This window comes from Solanum pennellii, chromosome 2, assembly GCF_001406875.1.
Source record: "Solanum pennellii chromosome 2, SPENNV200".
Taxonomy (NCBI): domain Eukaryota; kingdom Viridiplantae; phylum Streptophyta; class Magnoliopsida; order Solanales; family Solanaceae; genus Solanum; species Solanum pennellii.
In genome coordinates, this window is record NC_028638.1 from 35,916,058 (window position 1) to 35,941,300 (window position 25,243).

At 31.1% G+C, this 25,243-nt stretch overlaps 4 protein-coding genes across 4 annotated transcripts; 2 read left to right on the top strand and 2 right to left on the bottom strand.

The window, feature by feature from the left end:
- The first annotated feature begins 1,030 nt into the window (after nt 1–1,030).
- On the top strand, nt 1,031–6,314 carry LOC107009954 (probable acyl-activating enzyme 2). The gene is made up of 3 exons (XM_027914184.1): nt 1,031–1,135; nt 4,717–5,518; nt 5,678–6,314. The coding sequence occupies exons 1-3, from the start codon at nt 1,031–1,033 to the stop codon at nt 6,292–6,294; spliced, it is 1,524 nt and encodes a 507-aa protein (XP_027769985.1). The 3' UTR covers nt 6,295–6,314.
- A 497-nt stretch (nt 6,315–6,811) lies between these two features.
- LOC107011488 (protein DETOXIFICATION 45, chloroplastic-like) lies at nt 6,812–13,728 on the bottom strand. The gene is made up of 15 exons (XM_015211013.2): nt 13,549–13,728; nt 13,137–13,449; nt 12,730–12,872; nt 11,915–12,058; nt 11,621–11,745; nt 11,329–11,464; nt 10,577–10,673; nt 10,401–10,501; nt 9,649–9,812; nt 9,166–9,237; nt 8,935–9,051; nt 8,757–8,852; nt 8,541–8,662; nt 8,099–8,153; nt 6,812–7,137 (listed from the first exon to the last, which is right to left on the bottom strand). The coding sequence occupies exons 2-15, from the start codon at nt 13,412–13,414 to the stop codon at nt 7,123–7,125; spliced, it is 1,665 nt and encodes a 554-aa protein (XP_015066499.1). The 5' UTR covers nt 13,415–13,449; nt 13,549–13,728; the 3' UTR covers nt 6,812–7,122.
- A 2,685-nt stretch (nt 13,729–16,413) lies between these two features.
- Nucleotides 16,414–18,216, top strand: LOC107011490 (basic endochitinase). Its single transcript, XM_015211014.2, has 3 exons — nt 16,414–16,703; nt 16,796–16,949; nt 17,658–18,216. Exons 1-3 carry the CDS (start codon nt 16,436–16,438, stop codon nt 18,028–18,030), a joined length of 795 nt encoding a protein of 264 aa, XP_015066500.1. The 5' UTR covers nt 16,414–16,435; the 3' UTR covers nt 18,031–18,216.
- A 4,658-nt stretch (nt 18,217–22,874) lies between these two features.
- LOC107009564 (NAC domain-containing protein 22-like) lies at nt 22,875–25,027 on the bottom strand. Its single transcript, XM_015208906.2, has 3 exons — nt 24,845–25,027; nt 24,018–24,277; nt 22,875–23,435 (listed from the first exon to the last, which is right to left on the bottom strand). Exons 1-3 carry the CDS (start codon nt 25,002–25,004, stop codon nt 23,127–23,129), a joined length of 729 nt encoding a protein of 242 aa, XP_015064392.1. The 5' UTR covers nt 25,005–25,027; the 3' UTR covers nt 22,875–23,126.
- Between the last annotated feature and the right edge of the window lie 216 nt (nt 25,028–25,243).

Here is a 25,243-nt window from a genome sequence, read left to right on the forward strand (position 1 = left end):
AATAGAGCGTTTTTGGCGGATTTTTTTTTTAAAAAAAAAAGTTAAAATCACTGCAACAGCAACATTTTTATAAAAAAAATAAAAGTAAAATCACTGTGTAAATAGCGATTTTAGGGTAAATTTTTTTTTTTTTTGGGTATGTTAACAGCGATTTCAGCACTTTTTTTGTTCTGTCTTTCTTAAAATCAACGCACCTAGTAAAGTGATTTTTTTCTTTTTTAGTTTTCTGCCAATTAATTTTTTTTAAAAAAAAATGTATTAAATATTTTTTTTTCATCAAAATAAAAATCGCATTACAATTGTTAATAAAGATTTCACTTAATACGATTATAAGAAATAAAATGGTAGCAATATTTTTTTTACAATAATTACTTAACTAAAATAGTTGCCTAGCTGCCATGGCACCAAACTTAAAAAAAAGAAGAAAAAGAGTTCCACAGAAATCGCTGCCTTGGCAGCGATTTTCCAAAAAAAAAAAAATCTCCTGTTAAATTGCTGCCTAGGCAGCGATTTAAAAAAATTATGAAAACACTGCACGGGCAACAATTTTCTTGTAAAAGTGAAAAAAATTCGGACAAGATCACTGGTAGGTCAACGATTTTGCCCTTTTGGTTAAATAAAAAATTGATATAGCCTTTTAAAATTTTTGACAATTATTTTTGCCCTTTGGGCTTCGGACTCATATATATATATACTTACTATAACATAAGAAGATTGTCTATAGTAAGTTATATTAAAGTTTGCAAGTCTTTCATATATTTACAATGAGTAGTCTCTTTTCCACCATCAACATGAGTAGTGTTCACTTGTTGAAGGACTCCTCAAAATTATTTTATCTTTAATTAACTTCAGCCTACGAGGTCCAACTTGATCTTGCTGTGCCATCATCATCATGATGAAGCTGAGTCGTCGTCATCGTCTTCTTCATGGCCATCCATAAAATCATGTGATGCAAATTATGTTGCATTGACACCCATAAGTTTCTTGGAGAGAGCAGCCAATGTTTTCAGTGAAAGAACTTCAGTTATCTATGGCCCTTCATCAATCACCTACACTTGGGAACAAGACACATACTAGGTGTCTCAAGCTTGCTTCTGCTCTTGTTCATCATTTGGGGATTTCTCGTGGCCATGTGGTAACAATCTCTTTAGATATAGGGAAAAGGGTCTGATATAATCCTCAACTTTGTCATTTGAAGCTAATATACTCCTCGTTATGAAAGTGGCTCATATATGCCCTTACTGTTATACAAACGGCTCACATATACCCCTGCCGTTACAAAATGGCACACATATACCCTTCTTTAATTTAGCAGAAGTTAAAAAAAATTAAATTTATATTTATTACTTTTAATTTTTTTTAAAAATTATTTAGGGGTATATATGATTCTTCTATCAAAGTTCAAGGTATATTTTAATTTTTTTCATACATAAGTTATTTTTTAATTCTTTTATTATAATTATTTGAGTTTCTTATTTTTATTTTATTTTTTTCTTTCATTCCTTAGTTTAAAAAAAATTAAACTATATTTTTTGTCGATATTGTAATTTGATTTTTGTGTTCGAAGAAAAAATTTGGTCATCTACAATAAGTTCTACAAAAACATTAGTGGAACATAAATAAATTTGATTATCAAAATAATAATTTTAAATTAGTCATTGAAACAAAATAAAAGTCAAAAAAATATGTTTGACGAGGATTAAATTTACTCATATGGGATTTTTTTTTAGATAAAAATAATAATAAGTTAGATTAAAATTATTTTCATTTCCGTTAGAGGAAAAGGATAGATGTGAGCCATTTGTTTATAAGTAGGGGTATATATGAGTCACTTTCATAACAAGGGGTATATCATATATATTTAATGGTTATTGGAAGTTTTTTTGTTTGTATCAAGTTGTCATAATTATGTCTTTTTTTTGTTCGATCCATTTGTTTTTATAAACCATAAGGACTCTCAACCAAATCGAAGTTTAATTAATCTGCCCTTAAAGTTATTCTTTTAAAAGAATATATAAATTGAAAAGTGTGTACGACGAGAATTATAAAATACGAAATGGAATGGAGGAAGTTAACGAATCCTACTTTGGAAAGTTTATTTTGAAAATTAGAAACTACTATATATACTTTCTTTTTTCAGTTCATAGATATATAAATTGAAGTTTGGGGTTGATAACTCAATTTTATTCTTGATTTTTAAATTCTTGCGTTACATATGTATCCTTATTTGTAATAACATCATAGAGAGTATTATAAACTTTGTGATGATCATAGAGTATATACCTAATTTTTTCTAGCTTTTATTTTCTTCATACTTGTTAAATAGTAGGGGTTTGTTACATCATTAAGAAAACGAGGTAAAGGTCTAGCTTCCGTTGCTTGTATTTTTCTCTTTGAGGTTTCTATTTTTATTGTTAAAAAGTAGCAGCATTAAGGCACCCCGCCTAGTGAATTCAAAAAAAAAACTTTTATTTATCTACTATACTAAAAATAAATGATCATTTTTACTTGTTCTGTTTGAAAATCAAGAAATAATTTACCATAGTATACATATGTTTTTTCACTATTTAGATGACTTATAATAATGAATGTATAAAAACAACATATCCCGTGGATTCCCATAGAGACTCGCGTACGCATACCTGAGGTAGAAAATCTGTTTCCAATAGACCCTCGGCTCAAGACATAAACAGATAAAAGATGTAATGAAAAATAAGAGATAATAGGTAGTACACAAAACAACATATAATAGTAGAACTGTACTACAACCAAATAATACTACCACATATAGAACCACACGAAACAACAGATATCAAAAAAAGAAAAAAAAACAAGCATATAGAACTATGACGGCTAGCATAGGCGCCAAAATAATGCACTCACACCTGCAAGTTAGGTAACACTCTTACGAAGTAACATTCTACCCTAATTTACGTCTTTCATATCTTTCTATCATAGGTCATGTCTATGATAAGTCATAATTGTGTCATGTCTTATCTAATCATCGTTCCTCAATACTTTTTCAGTTTACCTCTACCTTTCTTGAATTCGTTCATAGCCAACCGCTCACACCTCTACACTGGAGCATTTGTGCTTCTTCTCATCAAATGTCTGAACCATGTGAACCTTGCTTTCCGCATCTTGCTTTAACCAAAATAACTCCCACCTTTCCACAGATATCCTCATTCTTAATTTTATTTCTCCTAGTAAACCCACACATCCATCACAATATCCTCTCCTCCGCCACCTTCATCTTCTTAATGTGAAAGTTCCTGATTGGCTAACACTTTGATCCATACAACAAAGTTGGTCTAACCACCACACTTTAGAACTCGTCTTTTTCTAAGTTTAGGTGACTCGTTTTTATTACACGAGACTTTAGATGCAAGTCTCTAATCATCCCCCTTGTCCAAATACAGTGAGTGACATCCTCATTTATTTCTCCATCTTCCTGGATAATAGACCTAAGATACTTGAAACTACCTCTTTTTTTGGATGGACTGTGTATCAAGTCTCACTTTCACATCTGCCTCAAACGTCACCTCACTAAACTTGCACTCCAAATATACAGTCTTGGTCTTGCTTAACCTTAACCCTATAGACTCCAAGATCCGTCTTCAAACCTCTAACTTAGAATTAACTTCCTTGCATGTCTCGCTAATCAGAATACGTATCTATGAATAACATATACCAAGAAATCTCACTTTAAATCTGTCGCATCAATGTCCATCAACAAGGCGCAAATAAAAAAGGGCTAAGGGTTGATCCTAGGTGCAACCCCATCAATAGGGGAAAGTTCTCCAAATCTCCTCTCATTGTTCTTACTCGAGTCTTGATTCCATCGTGCATGTCCTTAATCGACCTACTGCACGCCATAGGTACACATCTAGTCTGCAAGTACCTCAATAGAACCTCCTTAGGGACTGTCTTTGGCCTTTGTAGGTCGATGAACATCATGTATAAGTTCTTTTCCTCTCCCTATATTGATCCAATAGAATCCTTATGAGATGAATGTCTACTGTAGTCGAGCGTCCTAACATAAATCCAAACTGATTCTCAAAAATAGTCATGATCCTCTTCAATCTCAACCCCACACTCTCTTCCAAACTTTCACCGTATGACTTAGCAACTTGATGCCCCTATAGTTGTTGCAATTTTGAAGTCAACTTGTTCTTGTACAATTGAATCATCTTACTCCATCTCCACACTTAGGGCATCTTCGTCATCTTGAAAATGATATTAAACAGCGCAGTAAGCCACTTCATACCTACCCCACACGTGCTCTTTCAAAAATTCACTGAAATCTCATTTGGTCCAATAGTTCTACCCCTACGCATCATACAAATAGCATCATTAACCTCCTCAACCTTTATACGCCTACAATAACCCTAATGATGACGCCTCTGTGAGTTCTCCAAGTCCCCCAACACAATAACCTTTATACACCTACAATAGTAAAGAGAGGTATTGCCAAGTCAAACATGGACAGAAAGAGCATTCAAATATGAAATAGTAAATGCTTATAAGTCATAAAGTCACAAATTGGAGGTGACAAACTTATGACTTTTGTGTGTTTACCAAATACATGGATAAGTATAAAAATATTTATAAGTTAGTATGATTAGCTAATAAGCTTTACCCAAACGCCTTCTTAACATAGACAACTACTTTTTACTTCCTCAATTCTTTTTATAGATTTGGAGTTCTTTTCTGTAGGTTGCTACACTAGCCCCTAATGTACCAGCAATACAAGAGCTGCATTTTGCAGCATCAATGGCTGGAGCAGTTTTTTGTACATCAAACACGCGTCATGATTCATCTATGATATCAACACTTCTAATGTATTCAGAAGCAAAAATCATATTTGTAGATCAACAGTTTCTCCAACTTGCTCAAGAAGCACTTTCTATTATTTCTAGCAAGAACACCAAACCACCTCTTCTTGTTGTAATAATGTCAGAAAATTCTAACAATTTCATTACTAACGCTTGGGATTATGAAAGTCTCCTTGAAAGTGGGGACAGAGATTTTGCTATTAGGTGGCCAATAACAGAATTTGACCCCATTAGCATTAACTATACTTCTGGAACAACATCAAGACCCAAAGGAGTTGTTTTCAGTCATAGAGGTCCATACCTCAATTCTATTGCCACATTTTTGGCTCATGAGATGAGCACACTTCCTATTTATCTTTGGACTGTTCCAACATTTCACTGCAATGGATGGTGCATGATATGGGGTCTAGCAGCAGTAGGTGGCACTAATGTTTGTCTCAGAACTGTATCTCCAAAAGAAATATTTGAAAGTATTTCACTGTACAAGGTGACACATATGGGTGGTGCACCTACTGTCTTGAACATGATAGTGAATACACCAGCATGTGACCGGAAACCACTTCCACACAAGGTGAAGATTATGACAGGTGGTTCACCACCACCACCACAAATCATTTCAAGAATGGAGGAGTTGGGATTTGGAATAAATCACTTCTATGGACTAACGGAGACACATGGTGCAAGTATGAGATTAATTTCACGTATGATCACTCAACTTTACCCAATATAACAGTTTAATCTTATAGTGGTAAGTTCAGTTACTTAAATGAGACGAAACATTTGACTACTCCACTGTTATAGTGAATAAAATTCAGTGCTGACACTTGAAATTAACCCTTCAGTTACATATTGCTTGTGGAAGCCTGAGTGGGATTCTTTGCCTTCAAATGAAAGACTTATACTGAAAGCTAGACAAGGAGTGCAACATCTTTGTGTTGAGGAAGTTGATGTACGAGATTCTATCACCATGAAGAAGGTGCCCGCGGATGGTGTAACAATGGGAGAAGTCATGTTTAGAGGGAACACGGTAATGAGTGGATATTTAAAAGATGAAAAAGCAACAGAAGAAGCTTTTAGAGGAGGATGGTTTCACAGTGGTGATCTTGCTGTAAAACATCCTGATGGTTATATAGAAGTAAAGGATATCATAATATCTGGTGGAGAAAACATAAGCACTATTGAGGTGGAAACAGTTTTGTATAGTCATCCAGCAGTTCTAGAAGCAGCAGTAGTCGCTCGACCAGATAACCACTGGGGACAGACACCTTGTGCATTTGTGAAGTTAAAGGAGGGATTTGATGCAAGTTCTCAAGAAATTATCAACTTCTGCAGGGAAAATTTGCCTCATTACATGGCACCTCGGACACTTATATTTCAGGATCTCCCAAAAACTTCAATTGGAAAGATACAGAAATCTATCCTAAGGGAGAAAGCAAAAGCCTTGGGCAGTCTTTTCTGAAAAAAAATGAAGAAGCCACTTGGCTTGCTTCTTTAAAGGTCATTTTCTAAATAGCAAGTCTCTGTATCTTTTAATGCCACTTTGTTCTATACTTTTTTCTATATTTTGGTAATAACATTCACTGTAACTTTATGTTCCAGCAAGAGAAATGTTCTGTTCCACAAATTGGGATACACTGTGATACGACTGGTAAATTACACCTATAGTGTAAAAGTAATTAGACTATCATGTCATTTAAAAAGTGCTTATAGGTTATAATACATCATGATTGGAGTTAGTAACCTGAAAAATAAAGCAAGCAAGCTTCTTTAGCATATTGAATTACACTGCTAGTATCAAAATTTGGTTAAAGTGACTGTAAATATAAGTAAAATCCAAAAAATAAAACAAAATTTATCATTCTATTGACTAGGTTGGATAGCTAATAAGTACTATGGATTAATGGCTAGCTATTCAGGATGAACATGGGATTATCCACCCATGAATTTTGTTTTACCACCCCCACAAACATCAAGTCTTCCACTCAATTTGGACTACACATAGAAGAACCATGTGAAGATTTTTCTTTCATTTATTTGTGAAATGAAATTTACAGGGTATTGGTTGCTTTATACAAAGTTTGTAAGAGAATAGAGGCAACGAAGTCCTACAGTTTGGGTAGCATAGTAACAGATGATTTTACTTGGTAAGGTGAAGTTGAGAAAGTTTACACCATAGCTGATTTATGTATTCAATCAACTTTTTTGGTCAGTAGTGCAATTGTAGCTCCATTTCCTAAAAGATTTCACTTCATTCGAAATGCCTGTAGCTTCTCATCTCAAAGCAGTCCTATGATGATGCAACCTAGAAAATGGAAGTACATAAGAACTCATGACAAAAGATTAGAATAAATTTGGCATCAATGAAAGGCAAAAATACAAATATTTCCCATGTCGCATAAGAAGGAGAGGGCAATGTAGTAGTAGCTATATGCTTTCTAGCAGATGTTTCCATCTTATTGCTGCATAATGGGACTGCTGGTTGAAACAAAAATTTAATCAGTCCTCCCCCTTCGCTCTCCCTTGACACACACACACACACCCCACCCCCAATCCTGCGCAATTAAATATTATGATACAACCAGGCTCTTCTAGATAATGAAAAGAAACCAAGTAGGACACTTGTTAGAATGCCCTGCATTGGTTGAGGAGATATATTGTTGTCTCTTTATATGTTTTTGGGTAATCTTTACCTCATGATCATGAGTTACCTTTTGGGGTTTAGTTAGGCTCAAGGTCTATTTTCTTACCATGATATAAGAGCCACACCCATCCCTATTCTTGGTTTATCCAATATTGTGCTCTCATGTTACACTGTCCAAAGTTGGCGCATAAGGGGAGGGGGAGTGTAAAAGTGTCTCATATTTGTTGAGGAAATGAACAGTTATCTCCTAATTTGATTTTGGCAATCCTCTCAACGCATAAACTAGCTCAGGGTTGGGTTATGTCCAAGGTCCATTTTCTTCATAACATTGACCAACTTTGTCCCCAACCTAATGTCACTGTACAAGTATATAAATCGATTCATATGTTGCCAAGTATCTGGATTGCCTCAACTGCCAGGATATAGTTACAGTATGCACTTCTATCATTTCTTTTTCCGTCCTCTTCTTTTATTTGTGTACGCATGGGGGTGGGTGGGGGTGGGTTGTATATGTTATTCAGAGCTACACATGCCAGCGTTTCAAAGGAATAATCAGCGCATCAACATTAGTGCAAGTTGTAACCTGACTAGTGAACCATAATGAAATATAGAGTCAACTGACCTCATTTTCTTGTGAGTCCTGTAAGAACCACCATGGACCATTTTTAGCTGATAATCTGAAATAGATGCATGAATTATGAATTTTACTAACAGAATGAAGCAAAGGTCTTTAACGGAGAGTACTTCAGAATGTACATGTGACTACCCTTCAATGCTCTATGATTTAAATTCCACAAAAGATCCCTTATCAACCTAGAGTCAACTGTTCCACCTTCCTCCAAAAAACACCCAAATAAAATTGCAGATTTGAAAAGTAAAGAGAGAATTTTTTGCTCTATATATTTCCTTTGCAAAAGAGATCTGCATGAACTTGAAAATACAGATGTAAAGAGATTCCGGGGACAAGTTCAGTAGATTTATGGGGAAATTGACATTTTAAAAAGGTCCAATTCAATATAGTAGTTCATAATCTGTACATTAGTTTATTTGGTAGTTTGAATTACCTCATGAAACCAGCCACTGAGCGCAACCCCATGAAAATAGTCAAACCAGACCAAACACCAGGAAGTCCAATAATAGGAGGAGCATAAATCAGAAATATTGAAGCGAGAGCACCCACGATCATCTAGAAAGTTGTGAGGAAATATCAGCACCAAGGTTCGAGCATGAAGAGTAATTTTTCTTTTAATTGTTGCAACAATTTTATAGATTTTGCTTACCATTGAGATAGCTGCATATGGAAAATCCGAAACACCATAGTGTAGCCCATCAAAAATATAGGCTAGAGCATTAAGGGGTTGACTGGCACTAACAAACTGTAAAATTGGACAGGAGATGTTGAGCAAGATACCATGAAAGAAACATATAAACTAAGTGCAGAATTAAAAACGAGCGTACCAGTAAACCAGATCTAACAATGTCTAGCACTTGAGAGTCATTTGTAAAGCACTTCGCGAAAGATGGAAAGGATAGACCCAATATAATGGCTAACAAAATTCCAGTAGCTAATCCTGTCTGAAAATATCAATTGCACTTTGTTAAGAACTTTATTTTGAGACAGATAAGGATGGCTCAAATCCTTCCATCTCAAAGAGGAGAGCTATAAGATGCAAAAAAGGTCTATCTAACCTTTAAAGCTACATGTGTGATCAACTTAACTCTGCCATAGTCCTTCCTTGCAAAAGAACTTGCAATGAGAGCCTGCAAAATGGAAAATGGAAATCTATATTTGTCAAACAGTAGAACTGATGAAGATTTCTGCAATGAGTACATATTCATGCTTTGCTGTTTTGCAGAAGATCTCGTACAGGAACACAACCACGGTGAACAAACCAAAAGGTTAAGTAAAAATACAAAATAGTCGTGCAGTGTAAACAGATGTGCATGTAATTCCAACAACATGAATAAAAAAAGGTTTAGTAATCGTAAAAAAAGGCTAACAGTCAACTGAAGTCTGTTGAGAACTACAGACTTGTCCACCAGGTCTCTTAGTTATGACAAAGAAATGTTCCAACGGAAGGTGCCTTTTACATCCATCACCATGCAGATATAATTGCTAACTCATTCATAATGGGAACAAATGAAGGGTCTTAGAACTTCAATAGTGTTTACCTGACCAGATGCGGCTTGGGCATCTGCCAGTAGCGAGGCAGACAACCATACTTGCAAGCATATCTGATGGGCAGCCATGGGTATTGCTCCTAATCGAGCCGCCATTGATGTGCTCAAAGTTACTGTAAGAACAGCAGCTAGAGTTCTCCCAAGAAGGAAACCACCTAATGACACACGAAAGTTCAAACCTTACTCTCTGAGACACTAACACGAGAATGCAGACTCTCAAATAATACCTGGACTAGCTCAATTACAAGAACATCATTTCTGATGAACTAATCATCAGAAAGGCTAATACTTGAAATCCGACTTCAGAGTAGAAAGAGTTAGATCAAATCACAAGTTTTCAAGTTAACTTTTTGTTTCTTTCAAGAATTTCCAGAAGTTGCATCCAAAGTAAAACAAAATGAAAGCATCACTACTAGTACATTGAAGCATTTTTTTCTCCTTGTAGGAACTAAGCTTCTAGCCCATGTAGTTGCTTTACAACTCTTCCAGAGAGGAACTGTAACTATAATCTCTAGTCTGCAATATTCTAAGAAGAGACTAGTTTAAGCCAAAGTAATGAAACGTCCAAAAGCATTTAGCTACTCTGAAGGAAAAGAAGGGTACACATAACAAACATGTCAACAGCACTTGAGATTTTATTTTTTATCATCGTGCAATAACATAAGAAACTATATACAACGGCTCAGACAATTTGGAACACAAAACATGTCCAACGGATTAATTAACTCAACAACATCACTAACCAGATTTTAAATAGCCACCAAAGTGTAAGTTCCTAATGTTTGGTTGCAGCAACACTGTCTTTTCATTAAGCTTCCATAACATCAAAATGGCCACGATATATCTGCAATTTAAAGTCGTCAGCTTCTTTTCGGCAGATGTTATAAGAGAACAAACTAGAACTTTCCAGGAAACATACTGAGATGCAACAGTAGAAATGGCAGCACCAGTGATGCCCAGTTGAAAAGTATACATGAAGATGGGAAAGAAAAGTACAGCTGACAGATTCCCCAATCCTGCAACATCCACACATTTTCTACCAGTTAAAGTTAGAGTCTTAGAGAAAAGAAGTTAGAGGATATTGAAAGAATATCTAGTTATTCATAACTTCAAACAAAATAAAATGCATGCTCAACTAATAGAGAAAGAATCAGTTTAACTTCTTTCATGCAGAGAAGTATCTGGAGGAGGTTTCTTCCTCTAGTGTATATAGCTAGTGAGACGACATACCAAAAGGTAAATAACTACTTCTCCAAGAGCCCTGGTCACCAAAAAATTTCTGTTGTGATCTGTTCCTATGATTGATCGGTACATGACTTGACACTGAACATGTCATTCTTACATAAAATAAAATAGAAAAAGTGCTCTTCTTAGATGTGGAGATATATTGAAACATATACAATAATGTATCCACAATCCTAAAAACTTAGTTACACGCATTCATCTAATGATTCCAAACTGCTATTTGAAGGCATGCAATGGAACAGACAGAACCTTTCTCAAGATAAGTGTTAGCAAAAATGCAAAATAGACAAAAGGTATTACATGAAAAAACGAAAAGTTGATTGAGTTAGACCAAGGAGTTCTATATATTGTATAAACCAAAGAGATTAAAACCCAAGTCTTAAAACTCTTTCCTTGAATATTGTACCAATAGTTAAGAAGACTTGCCTAAGCACATTACAGGGGTCCTTGTGTCCTTAAACCCACGGAAGATGCCTTGCACAGCCAGATAAAGCACAACAGCTGGAGCACCAAGCGCTCTAAGTTTAAGAAAATGCTCCGCTGGAATGCGCATGGTTGAATCCTGTTGAAAAGGGTTCAAGATTCTAGTTATCATAATGCAATTTCAATTTGCAAGCATATACAAGGCCTGTGATTGGGAAGTATACAAGCTTAAAAAATAATAGCATCTAAACAGCACATCAGGCTGTCCAAATGTATTTCAGCACGGGTTACTAACCGTTGATAAACCCATGATGCTGAGAAATGGTCCAGAACCGAGATACATTGCTGCAGCTTCAATCAAACCGATCCCAGCAGATAAAATTAAGGCAGTGGCGACAGACGGAAGTGCCTTTCTTTCAGCTGTTACAGGAAACACTAGGTTCTTTCAGATGCATTCAAATAATATTATCTTTTAATTGTTTACCATCTGCCTAAATACATAGGTGAATGTGTGACCCTGTATATATGTGTAATCTAAGAAGTGCCATGCTTAAAAGGAGATTCCCTTATAGCACCTATGCAAATTTACCAGCAACGTTATCCTCATCTGCATACTTAGAGATGTCTTCAGCCACAAATGATGTTGCCACACTCAGGAGAGGGATATTGAACACCTTTGATATTATGTTAAAGATTGATACAGAAATGCCAGCTGATGCCAACTCCAATGCACCTTTAATCAAAGCAAAGAGCTTTTCAGGAGTGAACTGGCGTTCATTGTTTCCATTAAAACACTTATTCAAAGAAAAAATCGAAAGATGAAAAAAATTATCCAAAGATTTGAGTTAGGAAATATGAAGCCAATGCTAACTAATATAATTGAAAAAAAAGACTTGAAATCTAAGGGGAACTTCTGTTCCTCAGTAAAGAACTCAAAAAAGCAATTGCTTGAAAGAATGCACAAAATCTCGAAGTTGAGTAGAACAAAATTAAGAGGAATGGCATTGAACAGATTTTCTATGTATCCTTGAAGTTCTTCAGATGAATAGGTAACAAGTTAAGGTCATAAGACCCACCTGATTAGAACAGTATACAGTGTAATATACAGGAAAAAATGATCTCCGGCTAGATCAGATGAATCACACTCCTCTCAACAACAGGAAGAACTGAAGTCGTACCGTCTCACATTAATTCCACAGACTAATCCAGGATGATAAGAAGCTCAACAGAACGAAAACCAGCATAATAAAGATATAATCTCAGTGAAATCAATTAATTAGTGGATTTAGCACACAAGCAAATACACCATTCTCAAAAGAGAGAAGTACACGTAAAACAGGACAGTACTAGCAGTACAATGCAAGCAGAAGCATAAACTAAATGGAATATCGGACAATAACTAACCCATTCGTCCAATATAAGCTGTCTCCATTAGTTGTGCCAATGGTTCAATTGCTTGTCCAGCAATAGCAGGCAAACAAAGCACTATAAGCTCAGTTTGTACATCCTGAGTTGGCGATTGATCAATAGATGTCCCTGACAATGCACTAAGCTCTAAAATTTAGCAGAAGGAACGGATGACAATAGACTCTCACCGATACCACTAAACTCAATGTTTAGGTAGAATTTCCCCATGGATCTAATTTTCATAACAAAAATCATTTTTTTTTATGGTGGTGAGCCAAATGCACTTTGAATAAACATGCAAACAAGATATAGGAAACACTCTCTAATACCCTTTATATAAAAAATCACCAAATGTACACAAGGTTCCTAACTCCTAAGAAAAATAAGTAAAATGTAAATCTTACATAGCTCCTTCATTTGAGAGTCGATCTCTGGTTGAGCCAAATTTCTCTTCAAGATTAGAAGAATCTAGGTTGTAATCAACAGCTTTGCCGTCAGTGGATAACCCACAATTTCTAATAACATTGTTCAATTTAGACCTCTTGGTAGATGTTGATCCAAGATAATTGTTCCATGTTGAAGAATTAACTAAAAAGGGTTTGTTTAACGTTCTTCTTGCTGCACATTTTGTACCATTAGTTCTTCCGCACGTTACTGCTACTGGGAGCTTAAGCACTGCCATTTTATTAGTGTATTTGCTCAAATGCAGAGCCGTTTCTGCAAAATTCAAACACATTTGCTCATAATTATCACTTCATAAGTGCAATTTCAGATCTCAATCAAACCCAAATACATAAAATTGAAAGAGGATAGTACCTTGTTGGAGTGAAATAAAAATAAAAAACCAGAAGAATCTTTGAAGGGAAGAGAATAATATACAATTTGTATGGGAAAACGTGCTTATGTGATATAATGGTTTGGTGAAATTGTGGAGGAAATGAAAAGTGGTAGGTGGACTGTGGACTCTCTTTCTCTTCACTTCACTCGCGCCCAAATGTGTCCTATTGGAGTTTGCTAAGTCTCAATTATAATATTTTTAAAATTAGGGAAAAGGGTCCGATATACTCCTTAACTTTGTCTTTTAGAGCTGATATACCCTTGTTATGAAAGTGGCTCCTATATACCCCTACTTCTAAATAAATGGCTCACATATACCATTTTCCTCTAACGGAAATGAAAAAATAATAATTTTCAATCTAAATTTTTACTATTTTTTTCTAAAAAATATAATCCCATATTAAATTTAATCCTCGTCAAACATATTTTTTTAACTTTTTTTTGTTTCAATGACTAATTTATGATTATTATTTTGATAATCAAATTTATTTATGTTTTACTAATATTCTTGTAAAACTTATTGTAGATGATCAAATTTTTTTTCGAATACGAAATTAAATTACAATACACACAAAAAAATAGTTTAATTTTTTTCCTTTAAACTAATAAATGAAAGAAAAAAATAAAATAAGAATAAGAAACTCAAATAATTAAAATAAAAAAGTCAAAAAATAATTTATGTATGAAAAAAATTAAAATATACCTTGAACTTTTATAGAAGAATCATATATACCACTAAATAATTTTTTTAAAAAAATTATAAGTAATAAATATAAATTTAAAACTAATTATTTAAAATTCCGTTAAATGAAGGGTATATGTGAGCCATTTTGTAACGGCAGGGGGATATGTGAGCCGTTTGTATAACGGTAAGGGCATATATGAGCCACTTTATAACGAGGGGTGTATCAGCTCCAAATGACAAAGTTGAGGGGTATATCAGACCCTTTTCCCTTAAAATTATACTACTCTAGTTTAATTACTAGGGATGACAATGGAGCGATATTTTTAAAATTATACTACTTCAGTTTAATTACTAGGAATGACATGGAGCGATATTTTTAAAATTATACTACTTCGGTTTAATTATTAGGGATGACAATGGAGCGAGTAGAAGTTTAACCTGTAAAATTTCAATCCATTTTGATTTTTTCTATTCTAAACTTATATCGTCCTGTCCCGCATAGATTCGCTCATTTATGTTATATTTATTTATTTATTTATTATTATGTAATATATTTTTAAAATAGTAACATTTATTTTATTTTTTAAACAATGAAGATCTAGTTCTACATTTTTAGGTGGTTTTGTCTCATAATTAAATTTAATTTTGTTTACAAATAATTTCAATTTAATTTCCTGCACTAAAAACTCATTACAAAATTTGATTATAAAATTGGTATATTTTTTAAAACCTTAGAGATAGAGTGAAAGACGGTAATATACTAATCGTTATTAATTTCATTTTTCTGAGATGAAAGTAGAGAGAGTGGAGATATTAAATTAGAAAAGTGAGGAAAATATTTCACTCCGCCACCTGTTCCACTACGTTTAATTTCTTAAAAAATTATTTTAACCCGCCCTGTCCCTACATAAGGCTAAACCCACTCTGCCCCACATAGAGTTATACCTAACTCGTCCCATTGTCATCCCTAATTGCTAATTTAGGATATTGATAAAATGAATGTAATATAGTTTATCATCAGGACAAAGCTATGTAGTTAAGACCCTCGAACAAAAGTTATATTGAAAGATTGGCTAAGTTGTGAATGATTGATATCTATTTTAATAGAATAAATCGAAGATATATAATTTGATGTCGTAAAATTGCTATATTGATGAAAACATCTCTTAATCTTTGAAAATCACTTATGTGTATCTAATATCAATAATCTTTAAAGGGTGATTTAAAAAAAAACTTCAATTTCAACATATGTTTGTGCATTCAGGATTCTAGCAAAATGTATCATGATCTAAAATATATTTACAGGTGGAATAATAAAATAAGAATAAAAAAGATATGCATTTCATATTTTACGTCTCAATGAGTTGACAATCAAGAAAGACCTTGACGTCAGCTGGTAATTATGGATGGTATAAAATTAAACAAATAGATATATTTATTTTATATGATACTCTATATTGGAATTTTATGTTTTATGCCTGTTTTAGTGTATTATGTCATGTAAAACACTGTAGGTTTACTTAATCAATTTTATACAAATTTAAATATCTACATCTACATATTCAAAACTAAAAAATATAAATATCTGCTAAAATCATGTTAAATTTCATATTTATATAATTATGTCCGAACAGAGACTGAGTCATAACCAGTAACAAATTGTTTATTCTTAAAGTTTTTTTAAAAAAAAAAAACTTTTCAAGACTCGGTTAGAAGTCTTTTTCTGCCACTCCATAAAGTTAAAGACCGACTAAAATACATGTGATGTGTGGCCAAGAGCTAGCATACACAATGGGGTGTGTTAGGTTTAATTAAAAAAATTTTAAATTTGATCAATAAGTAAATAATATTATTTGTAAAATATTTATATATTATTTAGATAAATATTATCAAAGGTGGATGAGGAATAATAAAGAGGACATAATTAATATTTAAAATATTTTTGAAACTTATTTTCTCTATATTCCTTAATATTCAGAGTCATTTTTCTCATTTATATAAACGTTATTTATATTTCAAAAATAAACATTTTCCTTTTGTACCAAACAAGTCATACTTCTCCACTCAGAATAAATTAATATATGAAACTTGAGTTGAAAATTCTTCACCTCTTCGTTCTATATTTTTTCTCTATAAATACCAATCATTTTCTCAACTATAATTAAAAAGAAAATTAACAAAATGAGGCTTTTAGTATTGGGTTTGTTTAGTGTTTTGTGTCTAAAATGTGTTTTAGCACAAAATATTAGTAGTCTTATTAGTAAAAATTTATTTGAGAGAATACTTGTGCATCGAAACGATGCTGCTTGTGGTGCGAAAGGTTTCTATACTTATGAAGCTTTTATAACAGCAACTAAAACATTTGCTGCCTTTGGAACTACTGGTGATACTAATACTCGTAACAAGGAAATTGCTGCCTTTTTGGCTCAAACTTCTCATGAAACTACGGGTATTACTTTCATATGTCTCAATTTATGCGATATATATTTTAATTTTTGAAAGTAGTATAGGTGTTTATGAAAATTTTTGAATATTAATTAGGTGGATGGGCAACAGCACCAGATGGACCATATTCATGGGGATATTGCTACAAACAGGAACAAGGAAGTCCTGGAGATTACTGTGCTTCAAGTCAGCACTGGCCTTGTGCTCCTGGCAAAAAGTATTTTGGTCGAGGTCCTATCCAAATTTCATAGTAAGACTAACTCTGGTTTATTAATATCTGCATAATTATAACCAGTTATCGAGTTTCACACCATTGTCAATTTATTGTAATTAACTTGTTGTAAGTAATTTATCTTGTTCTTCAGGTTTTTAATTATCCCTTTTTCTTTGGATGTATAACTATTTTTTTTGTTTAACTTTTCTAAAAAGATATCTTTGAAAATATATTTAATTTCTTACCCTATCAAGCAGAGGTAGAATACATCTGTAGCTGAAAGGCTAAATATGTTTCGTGGAATCCCCTCCTGTCAAAGTCAAAATGCACGAGTATTCCCTAAATTATAATCGCCCTAATCTATAATTGGAACATTAGAGACATATTTTAACTAATTTAAGGTCCTATCCTAGTATCTTCCTGAACTCTTTTTTTTTTGTAATTTTGTATACCTTTTTGGCTTATGTAGCATTCAAATATCTCCTACGTGCTTCAATTGCGTCAAGGTAGGAGTGTGTCATGTAAGATAATAGATGTTCAAAATTACAACAAAAAAAAATAAGTTCAGAGATAATAGGACCTTATTTTGATTAGGGAATTCCTCTGATGGTTTGATCATAGTCTAGAAAATATTTGTACCTTATCCCAAAAGATAATTTACGTAAATAAAGAATGAAATAAATAACATCTATATAAAAGCCTTTTTGTTACACTCATAATAATAATAATAATAATGTTATGCAGCAACTACAATTATGGGGCAGCAGGGAGTGCAATAGGTGTGAATCTGCTAAACAACCCAGATTTAGTAGCAAATGATGCAGTAGTGTCATTCAAAACAGCATTGTGGTTCTGGATGACAGCACAACAGCCAAAACCATCGGCACACGATGTCATTACTGGAAGATGGAGTCCCTCTGTTGCTGATTCTGCCGCTGGCCGCGTCCCGGGCTTTGGTGTTATCACTAACATCATCAATGGTGGAATGGAATGTAACAGAGGTTCAAATGCACTAATGGATAACAGAATTGGGTTCTATAGGAGATATTGTCAAATTTTGGGAGTTGATCCTGGTAATAATTTGGACTGTGCTAATCAGAGGCCATTTGGACAATAGGCAATTTGATTAATTTTACTACAATAAGTTGCTGCTTTAATATATATGTGTGATCTATATTTAGTACGTGACGCATTAATACGGTTTGGTCCATCTAAAATATGTATTAGTTCGTTTGTGTTCTATAATGGAACTTCCATTTTGTCATGCACGCGAAATAAAGTTAAAGTTTTATGCATTAATCAATATCAATGTTATCAAGAGTTCAAAGCCAAAAGGATAAATTTTTTCTTTTAAAAAAATCAAAACGGCACATAAAAAAAAATTAACCAAAAGGGAAAAATCGATTCGTGGGGAGTAATTTTCTTCTGACAAAAATTCATCGTTACAAAAAAATAAAAATCATGTCTTTGAAGCGATTTTCTAAAAAAAAAGGAACTATTTTTCTTCAAGAATTAAATTATTTTTTTTAAAAAAAATTGCTATATTGGATAAATCAGGAATTTCTTTTTTTGATAGGTTTAATCTTGCCCCTTTTGAACTTTCTTTTAGATTCAATATTATTTATTATTATTTATGATATAAAATTCAATAATTTTATTGAGTATATTATCCTTCTTATTAATTATTTTTATATTATTAATAATTAATCATAGGAAAGAAAATTAATAGCACATTAAGAATAGGCATGAAAACGTTGCCCCTGCAGCGATGTAAGGAAAACAAAACTTGACTTAAAATTGCTGCCACAGTAGTTAATTTAAAAAAAAAAGTTTTTGAACAAAATTGCTTTAGTCATTGTGTAGAAAAATCGCTTCGTCATGAGCGATTTTAACCTTTTGATTTTAAAATAATTTGATGTATCCTTTTAGAATTTTTGATAATTTTTTGCCTTTTTAACTCCAAACTCATGTTTTGAAAAACACTTTCGAGGTAAGTCTTGAAATGGGTTTTACAAAAATAGTTTTGAGCGTAAATAAAAGGTATAGACTCACAGGGCGTATACTTTAAAATTCAAAGGTGTAAGTTTCAGATTAGATTTTTATTTATTTTAAGTTCTCCAGACTAGTTGTTAGTAATAAACTGGAATATTTTTTGCTAAATAGACAATGTCCATGTTATAACAATTCCACCTAAAGTGTAGTGGGTAGTGAAAAACAAAAAAAAATTAGGGGTAGGTTGGTAGAGGGGGGAGGGGGTAAAAATTAATTTTTTTGAAAAAAAAAATTTATTTTTATTTTTCGAAAACAAAAAATTTTAGGGGTAAGTTGGTGGAAGGTCGAGGGAGGGGGTACCTGCAGGGAGGGGTAAATTCTTTTTTTGAAAAACAAATATATCTAAATGGGTCACCATTTTATCCAAACCATATTTGACCAAATCCATATTTCTCCTTATTATATTTGGATGAATTACAATCCAAACCATTTTTCCTCAATTCATATTCCACCCATCTAAATCCGATCCAATCCAACCATTTGTTATTCCTAAAACAGAGGGAGTAGCAGTAATCTTAGGTCTGATTTAAGCATAATTACCTAGTGATTTTGTTGGTGCCTTTGTCCGTTAACAATGAATCTACATAATTGACTAGGGTTAGGGAGTGTGTTAGAGACCAAGTTAACGGGCCTTGGTCGAACTTTGTTTTTATTTTAATATAAATTATTAATTTAAAATTCAGTAACTTAAAACAATTGAGATCATGCCTGAAAATCTAAAAAGCTCGAGAGTGACATTACTGTTTTAAAAAAAATAAATTTATAGAAATATTTTTAAAAAAAACTAGCTTTTAAGAAAAATGATTTTGAAAAAAAAGTAATTTGTGTTTCATTTGAAAACTATTTAAAATAAGCATTTTGTGTTAATTAATCTTTTAAAAAGTGCTTCTTCTAAGAGTCAAATTACGAAAAAAAGACAAATATCAATGCAGTTTTAATATAAAGATTATTTTATAGAGAGATGATTTTAAATATCTAATTAATTTTTTTATTTTTGTGAAATTAAAATGTACTTATTTAAATTTTCAATAAATCTTATATATAAAATTAATAATTAAATATTAACGTAATATTAACATGATTATTTAATGTTTAAATTCAAAATGATGAGCCTTTTTGTTTTCTACTTATAAACTTATGCGTCAAATTTTACATTTTTAAAAGATGAAAACCTAATTAGAAATTCCAAAATACTTTTTTTTTTGTTGTGAATTTGAGATATGACATCATAATTCTAAATCACATATTCAAACACTAAGTTAAAATCATGACTTCGTATCATATATCAAAATGTAATTTAAATTGGCGTTTGCCCAAGTTCTCAAATATTCTTGGCAAATCATATTTTGGGAAAGTTTCACCATGTATCGATTCTGACCCCAAATTTTTAAAAAAATATTTGACTATTTAAAAAAATATGATTTATTCTAAAAATTATTTAAAAAATACTCATATATTTGTATTATCATTTTATAATGAATATGTCTCGTTGCAAAATAACCTTATAATATAATTAATAACAATCAATAATAACAAAATAACAATATACGTAAAATAATACATTAATCGTGAATTCAAATTTATTACTAACTAGTGAAACTATTCGCGCTTCGCGCGACTATATAAAATATTTATAAGATAAACATGAAATATGTAATATTTAGGTTATTATCGAATATATTAGATAATATTAATATTTCTCCTCGTCTGCGATATCATAGACTTTTTTTAAACATATAAAACATATTTATTTATATCGTAAGAGATAATATGTTGAAATAACAATATATTGTATTAGGTTGAAAATATTTTATATGTTTTAATTTTCTATATCTTTTGTAGCAGTACTAATGTTCTGTTCAAACTCCGATTTCATCAAAACAAAATTGATTTTTTTTAATTTTATTATTATATTTACTTATTATAATTTTTTAAAAATTAATTAAATATTAATTTTTTAAACATTAATTAAATATTTATAAGACCGAAAAATAAAACATATAAAAGTTATGAATAATATTTAATATCAACGTTACAAGTAAGATGAAGAGACATGAGTTATAAATAATTCAAATATATAATTTTATTAGACAATAAATGTATTACTAATTATGTATTAATTTTATTTGTAAAATAAATAAATAAAAATAAGGGGTGAAAATACAAAAAATGAACAGAGAAAATATAATAATTGGTGACTAGATAAAAATTATAAATACATTTCGAAGCAAAAAAAACGGTGACAGATTGTTACATACACAAAAAATGACATCATAAAAATAATATTTTATTTTTCAATTACTTTTTATAATTATAATAAAAATGAAACTAATCATCATAAATTTTGTTCTTGTTGTTAAAATGAAATAATTATATTAATTTTTTCATAACAAAAAGAAAGTAGAATACTAAAGGGTCAAATAATTAGCATTGACAATATAATACATTTAGCTAAATTATTTATATAAACCAAAATTTAAAAAACTCTAGCAAAAGTAACTAAGTTGCTAATACAATTCAAAGTGAAAAAATAATCTCTAATTATGCTTCATTTTTTTTCCTTCTACCATCTTCCTTTTCAAAGAGATCCGCCATCATGTTTTGATCCATATGTCAAACTCTTCATTATATACAACCAACTAAATTAAAAAAATTATATACCAATTAAAAATAATTATGTCAAAAGAAAGAACGAAATATAAACTATATTTAATATATTTGTTTATTATCTTTTCAATAGTACTAATAATACTAAATAATAATTATTTCTTGAAATCTAATAAATATTTTAATCAAACTATATTAAATCTGAAAAACTAACTATTAGAAAGAGCAATTACATACGGACAACACATTGTTAAGAATTACAGGGATTTTTTTAATCATACTTACTTGATAAATTATAGTACAAACATAAAAAAAAAAAATTAAGAAAGCATGTCTAAGTACATAAAAATAAAAAGAAAGACTTTAGAATGAAATATATTTTGCCTTCATATACTTTTTTTTTGTTGCATGTTAGTTAATTTACAAAAAAAGTATGATGAGAAGAGAAATTATAACTTTGTATGTGAATATTCATGAAAATAAATATGAATTTATATAAACAAAATAAAGGAAATGAAAAAATAAGGACTTGAGAATGATATATTTATTAACTTCATGTATTTTTTTTTGTTACATGTTAGTTTCATTCACAAACCAAATACTAATTTATATAGACAAAAATAGAGAAAATAAAAAATAAAAATTTGCAATGAAATATTTCTTACTTTCATGTACTTCTTTTTTGTTACAAACCAAACCTATATGATGAAAAGAGAAAGGATAATTGTGAATGTAAAATCTTCATTAAACTAATATGAATTTATAGGCAAAATAAAGGAATACCATAAGACATCATAAACTTACAAATTTAATTTGGAGATTATGGACATAAAAATTATGAGAGTTATGAATATTATTAAAAGTAAAAATTAAAGAAGCGCAGGTCATGATTAGTAACTCCTAGTGAATAAATTAAAAAATAAAAATAAAAATACTTAAAATGTAAAAAAAATTATTATGATTTGATGATTAGGAGAAACAAATAGAAAAAAAATATAGAGAGTTTTTCAATAAATGTTTCTACATTAATAAAATATTTATTTGTATAAATAAAGTAATATATTTTTATAATAAAATAATTAATTTAAATTTTAAAAAAGTCAAAAATAAATAAATTATATTTCTTCTTTTATTATAAGTGAGATAAATAAATAAAAAAGATGAAGAGTTTTTGTTATAAATGATCCTTCATTAATAAACTATTTATTTGTAATATATTTTAGTAATTCTTTTTATGATATAATAATTAGTTTATTTTTTAAAAAAAACAAAAAAAAAAGTGAAAGAAACTAAATGCAAACGGAGACAATAGAGAGGTGCCACATCACCTTTTCTATGGTCCTCATTTATATATATATATTGATTCAGTTACATAATTATAATTAACTGATGGACTGTATCACATTTGATTTGATAAAGAAGCCATCATAACTCAAAAGAATTAGGGAACATGAAGATTCCTAAACATCGATTACAATTATTTTCCACAGAGTTAATATAATAATTCGAACATTAGAGGAATATGCAATTACTAAAGTCTTCTATTTTCAGGATTTAAGAAAATAGAGTCCACAAGTCTTGCCCTGTACTCCAAAGAGGACTTGATAATGAGTCAATGCTAAACTTGGATGGTTCCACAAATGCATTTGAACCTAACAATTCATCATTTTTTTCTTCACAACTTTTGAAATACATGTCATTTTTTGATGAATCCAAAGAAGCAAGCATGTCTTGTGATTCATCATGAGGAGCTGATGCCAAATATGTTTTTTTTGCTGCATCTTCTTCAATCATTGCCCTTTCCTCCAATACTTTAAAGGAGGTTGCCTTTCTATACACTTTACAAAGTACTATGTCATGATCCTGCACACTAACATCTCAGTTAATTAAACATGATACTATTTTTAAAATATATTTATTAGCGTAAAATTCTTTATACTATTAGAACTTTTTTGAAGGGGTTTTCAAAAAATGAAGAAGTAAACACGCAGAAAAGTCAAATAATAGTGTAATTTTGAAATGTGTGTTTGCATGACAACTTAAGGGAAAAAGACTCAATATATCATCGAACTTTGAGAAAATGTTCATCTATATGTCATGCGTTTAAAGTTTGGCTCATTCATGCGATTTCCGCTTGAGAAAAGGCTTATCCATGTCATTATTTGTTAACTGAAAACAACTTTGATTTTGCAAAAACATTTCTTGCACATGGTCATTAATTAATTTTTTTTTTTTAAAAAAAAAGAGAAAATGCTCAAACATACCATCAGAATTTGAGAAAATACTCACCTATATCATCCATTAAAAGTTTGACTAATCTATGTCATTTCAGTTAACCAATAATGACATGAATATACCTTTTCTCAAGCGAAAATATCATAGATGAGTCAAACTTTTAACAGAAGTTCGATGACAAATTTGAGGTTTTTCTCTAAATTATATTACCTTATGTCCATGAGGAAGTCTGTACTCATTCATGACCCAATCAGTTCTGGTGCCTTTAGGTGCCCTTCCACCATAGAAAACCAAAGTTTTCTTAAGACCAATAACTCTTTTTGGTTCTAATGAAGAACAAATTTGACGATCAGAACCAGTTGCCTTCCAAAAACCATTTCTTGTTGTTCTATTGGGCCTCCCTTTAGGACCATGTTTCCTATTTATTGGTACAAAAAAATACCATTCTCTTTCCCCTATTCTTGCCATCCCTATATATATAACACACACACACAAAAAAAAAAAAAGATAAGTAATATACATAATATAATATTTTTTATGAACATTTTTAAATATTGCCTCTTCCTTGTCAAAGGCCAAAAATGGTATGTATTGTGGTATTGTATAACAGTTCTTGGTGGGACTAGAATTGTCACTACATCTTTTTGGTGAATTTTTGGAACTTTATTCACATTAAATTTAGTGCTCATGAGTTGTGTAATGTTAGTCGTTTTAACTAGTTTTCTTCCTAAATGAATTGTTCTCTTCTTTCTTTTTTGAATGAATTGTTTCTTTTATTTTTATGTATGATATTATCATTAGTTTGATTTCAATAACTTAAAAAATAATTAAATTAATTTTAATTTTAATTAATAACCGATTCAAATCGTGAACACTTCTATCTACTAGTATATATTTTGGCAAATGAAATAGAAAGAAAAGGGGAGACTAAATGACAAGGTATCATAAATTAAATTTACACGAAAAAAATAAATAAATTATACTATCAGTGTATATAATTTAAAAGCTACGATGATGCTATTAAGGAGTTTACTAACCAGGTAACTCCCAGGGATCAAAGAGATATATGTTGAGAAAACCAATGGTATTAGAATCAATTTTATCATCATTGATAATTCTTTTGAGGTAAAAATTGATTAGTTCTTCTTCAGTAGGATGAAAACGAAAACCAGGAAGTTCAAGCTCTGCTAATGACATTATTTTTATTTTTATTTTTAAAAAAAAAGGATGTATTTTGTGACTTCATAAATTAAGTAGCCTCTTATATAGGTGAGAAACTTTGTCCTGTTTTGCGTCCATCACGCAATTGAGAATGACACCCTATACTTAGGAGGTGTAAGTTAACGTTTAACGCCTAATCATTCTAAATAACGCTTGTTTCTTAGATATTATCATTATTTCTATTTTGTGATTGAAAAAAATTGATAATATATAAA

Excerpts from the sequence above, each read along its gene's own strand:
- LOC107009954 (XM_027914184.1), top strand. The coding sequence starts at position 1,031 with ATGGCCCTTCATCAATCACCTACACTTGGGAACAAGACACATACTAGG. Across the intron at positions 1,136-4,716 it reads GGATTTCTCGTGGCCATGTG|GTTGCTACACTAGCCCCTAA; the intron begins GTAACAATCTCT and ends TCTTTTCTGTAG. Across the intron at positions 5,519-5,677 it reads AACGGAGACACATGGTGCAA|TTACATATTGCTTGTGGAAG; the intron begins GTATGAGATTAA and ends TTAACCCTTCAG.
- LOC107011488 (XM_015211013.2), bottom strand. The coding sequence starts at position 13,414 with ATGGCAGTGCTTAAGCTCCCAGTAGCAGTAACGTGCGGAAGAACTAAT. Across the intron at positions 10,674-11,328 it reads GACCCCTGTAATGTGCTTAG|GATTGGGGAATCTGTCAGCT; the intron begins GCAAGTCTTCTT and ends TGGATGTTGCAG. Across the intron at positions 9,052-9,165 it reads TCACACATGTAGCTTTAAAG|ACAGGATTAGCTACTGGAAT; the intron begins GTTAGATAGACC and ends TGATATTTTCAG.
- LOC107011490 (XM_015211014.2), top strand. The coding sequence starts at position 16,436 with ATGAGGCTTTTAGTATTGGGTTTGTTTAGTGTTTTGTGTCTAAAATGT. Across the intron at positions 16,704-16,795 it reads AACTTCTCATGAAACTACGG|GTGGATGGGCAACAGCACCA; the intron begins GTATTACTTTCA and ends AATATTAATTAG. Across the intron at positions 16,950-17,657 it reads GGTCCTATCCAAATTTCATA|CAACTACAATTATGGGGCAG; the intron begins GTAAGACTAACT and ends AATGTTATGCAG.
- LOC107009564 (XM_015208906.2), bottom strand. The coding sequence starts at position 25,004 with ATGTCATTAGCAGAGCTTGAACTTCCTGGTTTTCGTTTTCATCCTACT. Across the intron at positions 24,278-24,844 it reads TGATCCCTGGGAGTTACCTG|GGATGGCAAGAATAGGGGAA; the intron begins GTTAGTAAACTC and ends TTATATATATAG. Across the intron at positions 23,436-24,017 it reads GACTTCCTCATGGACATAAG|GATCATGACATAGTACTTTG; the intron begins GTAATATAATTT and ends GTTAGTGTGCAG.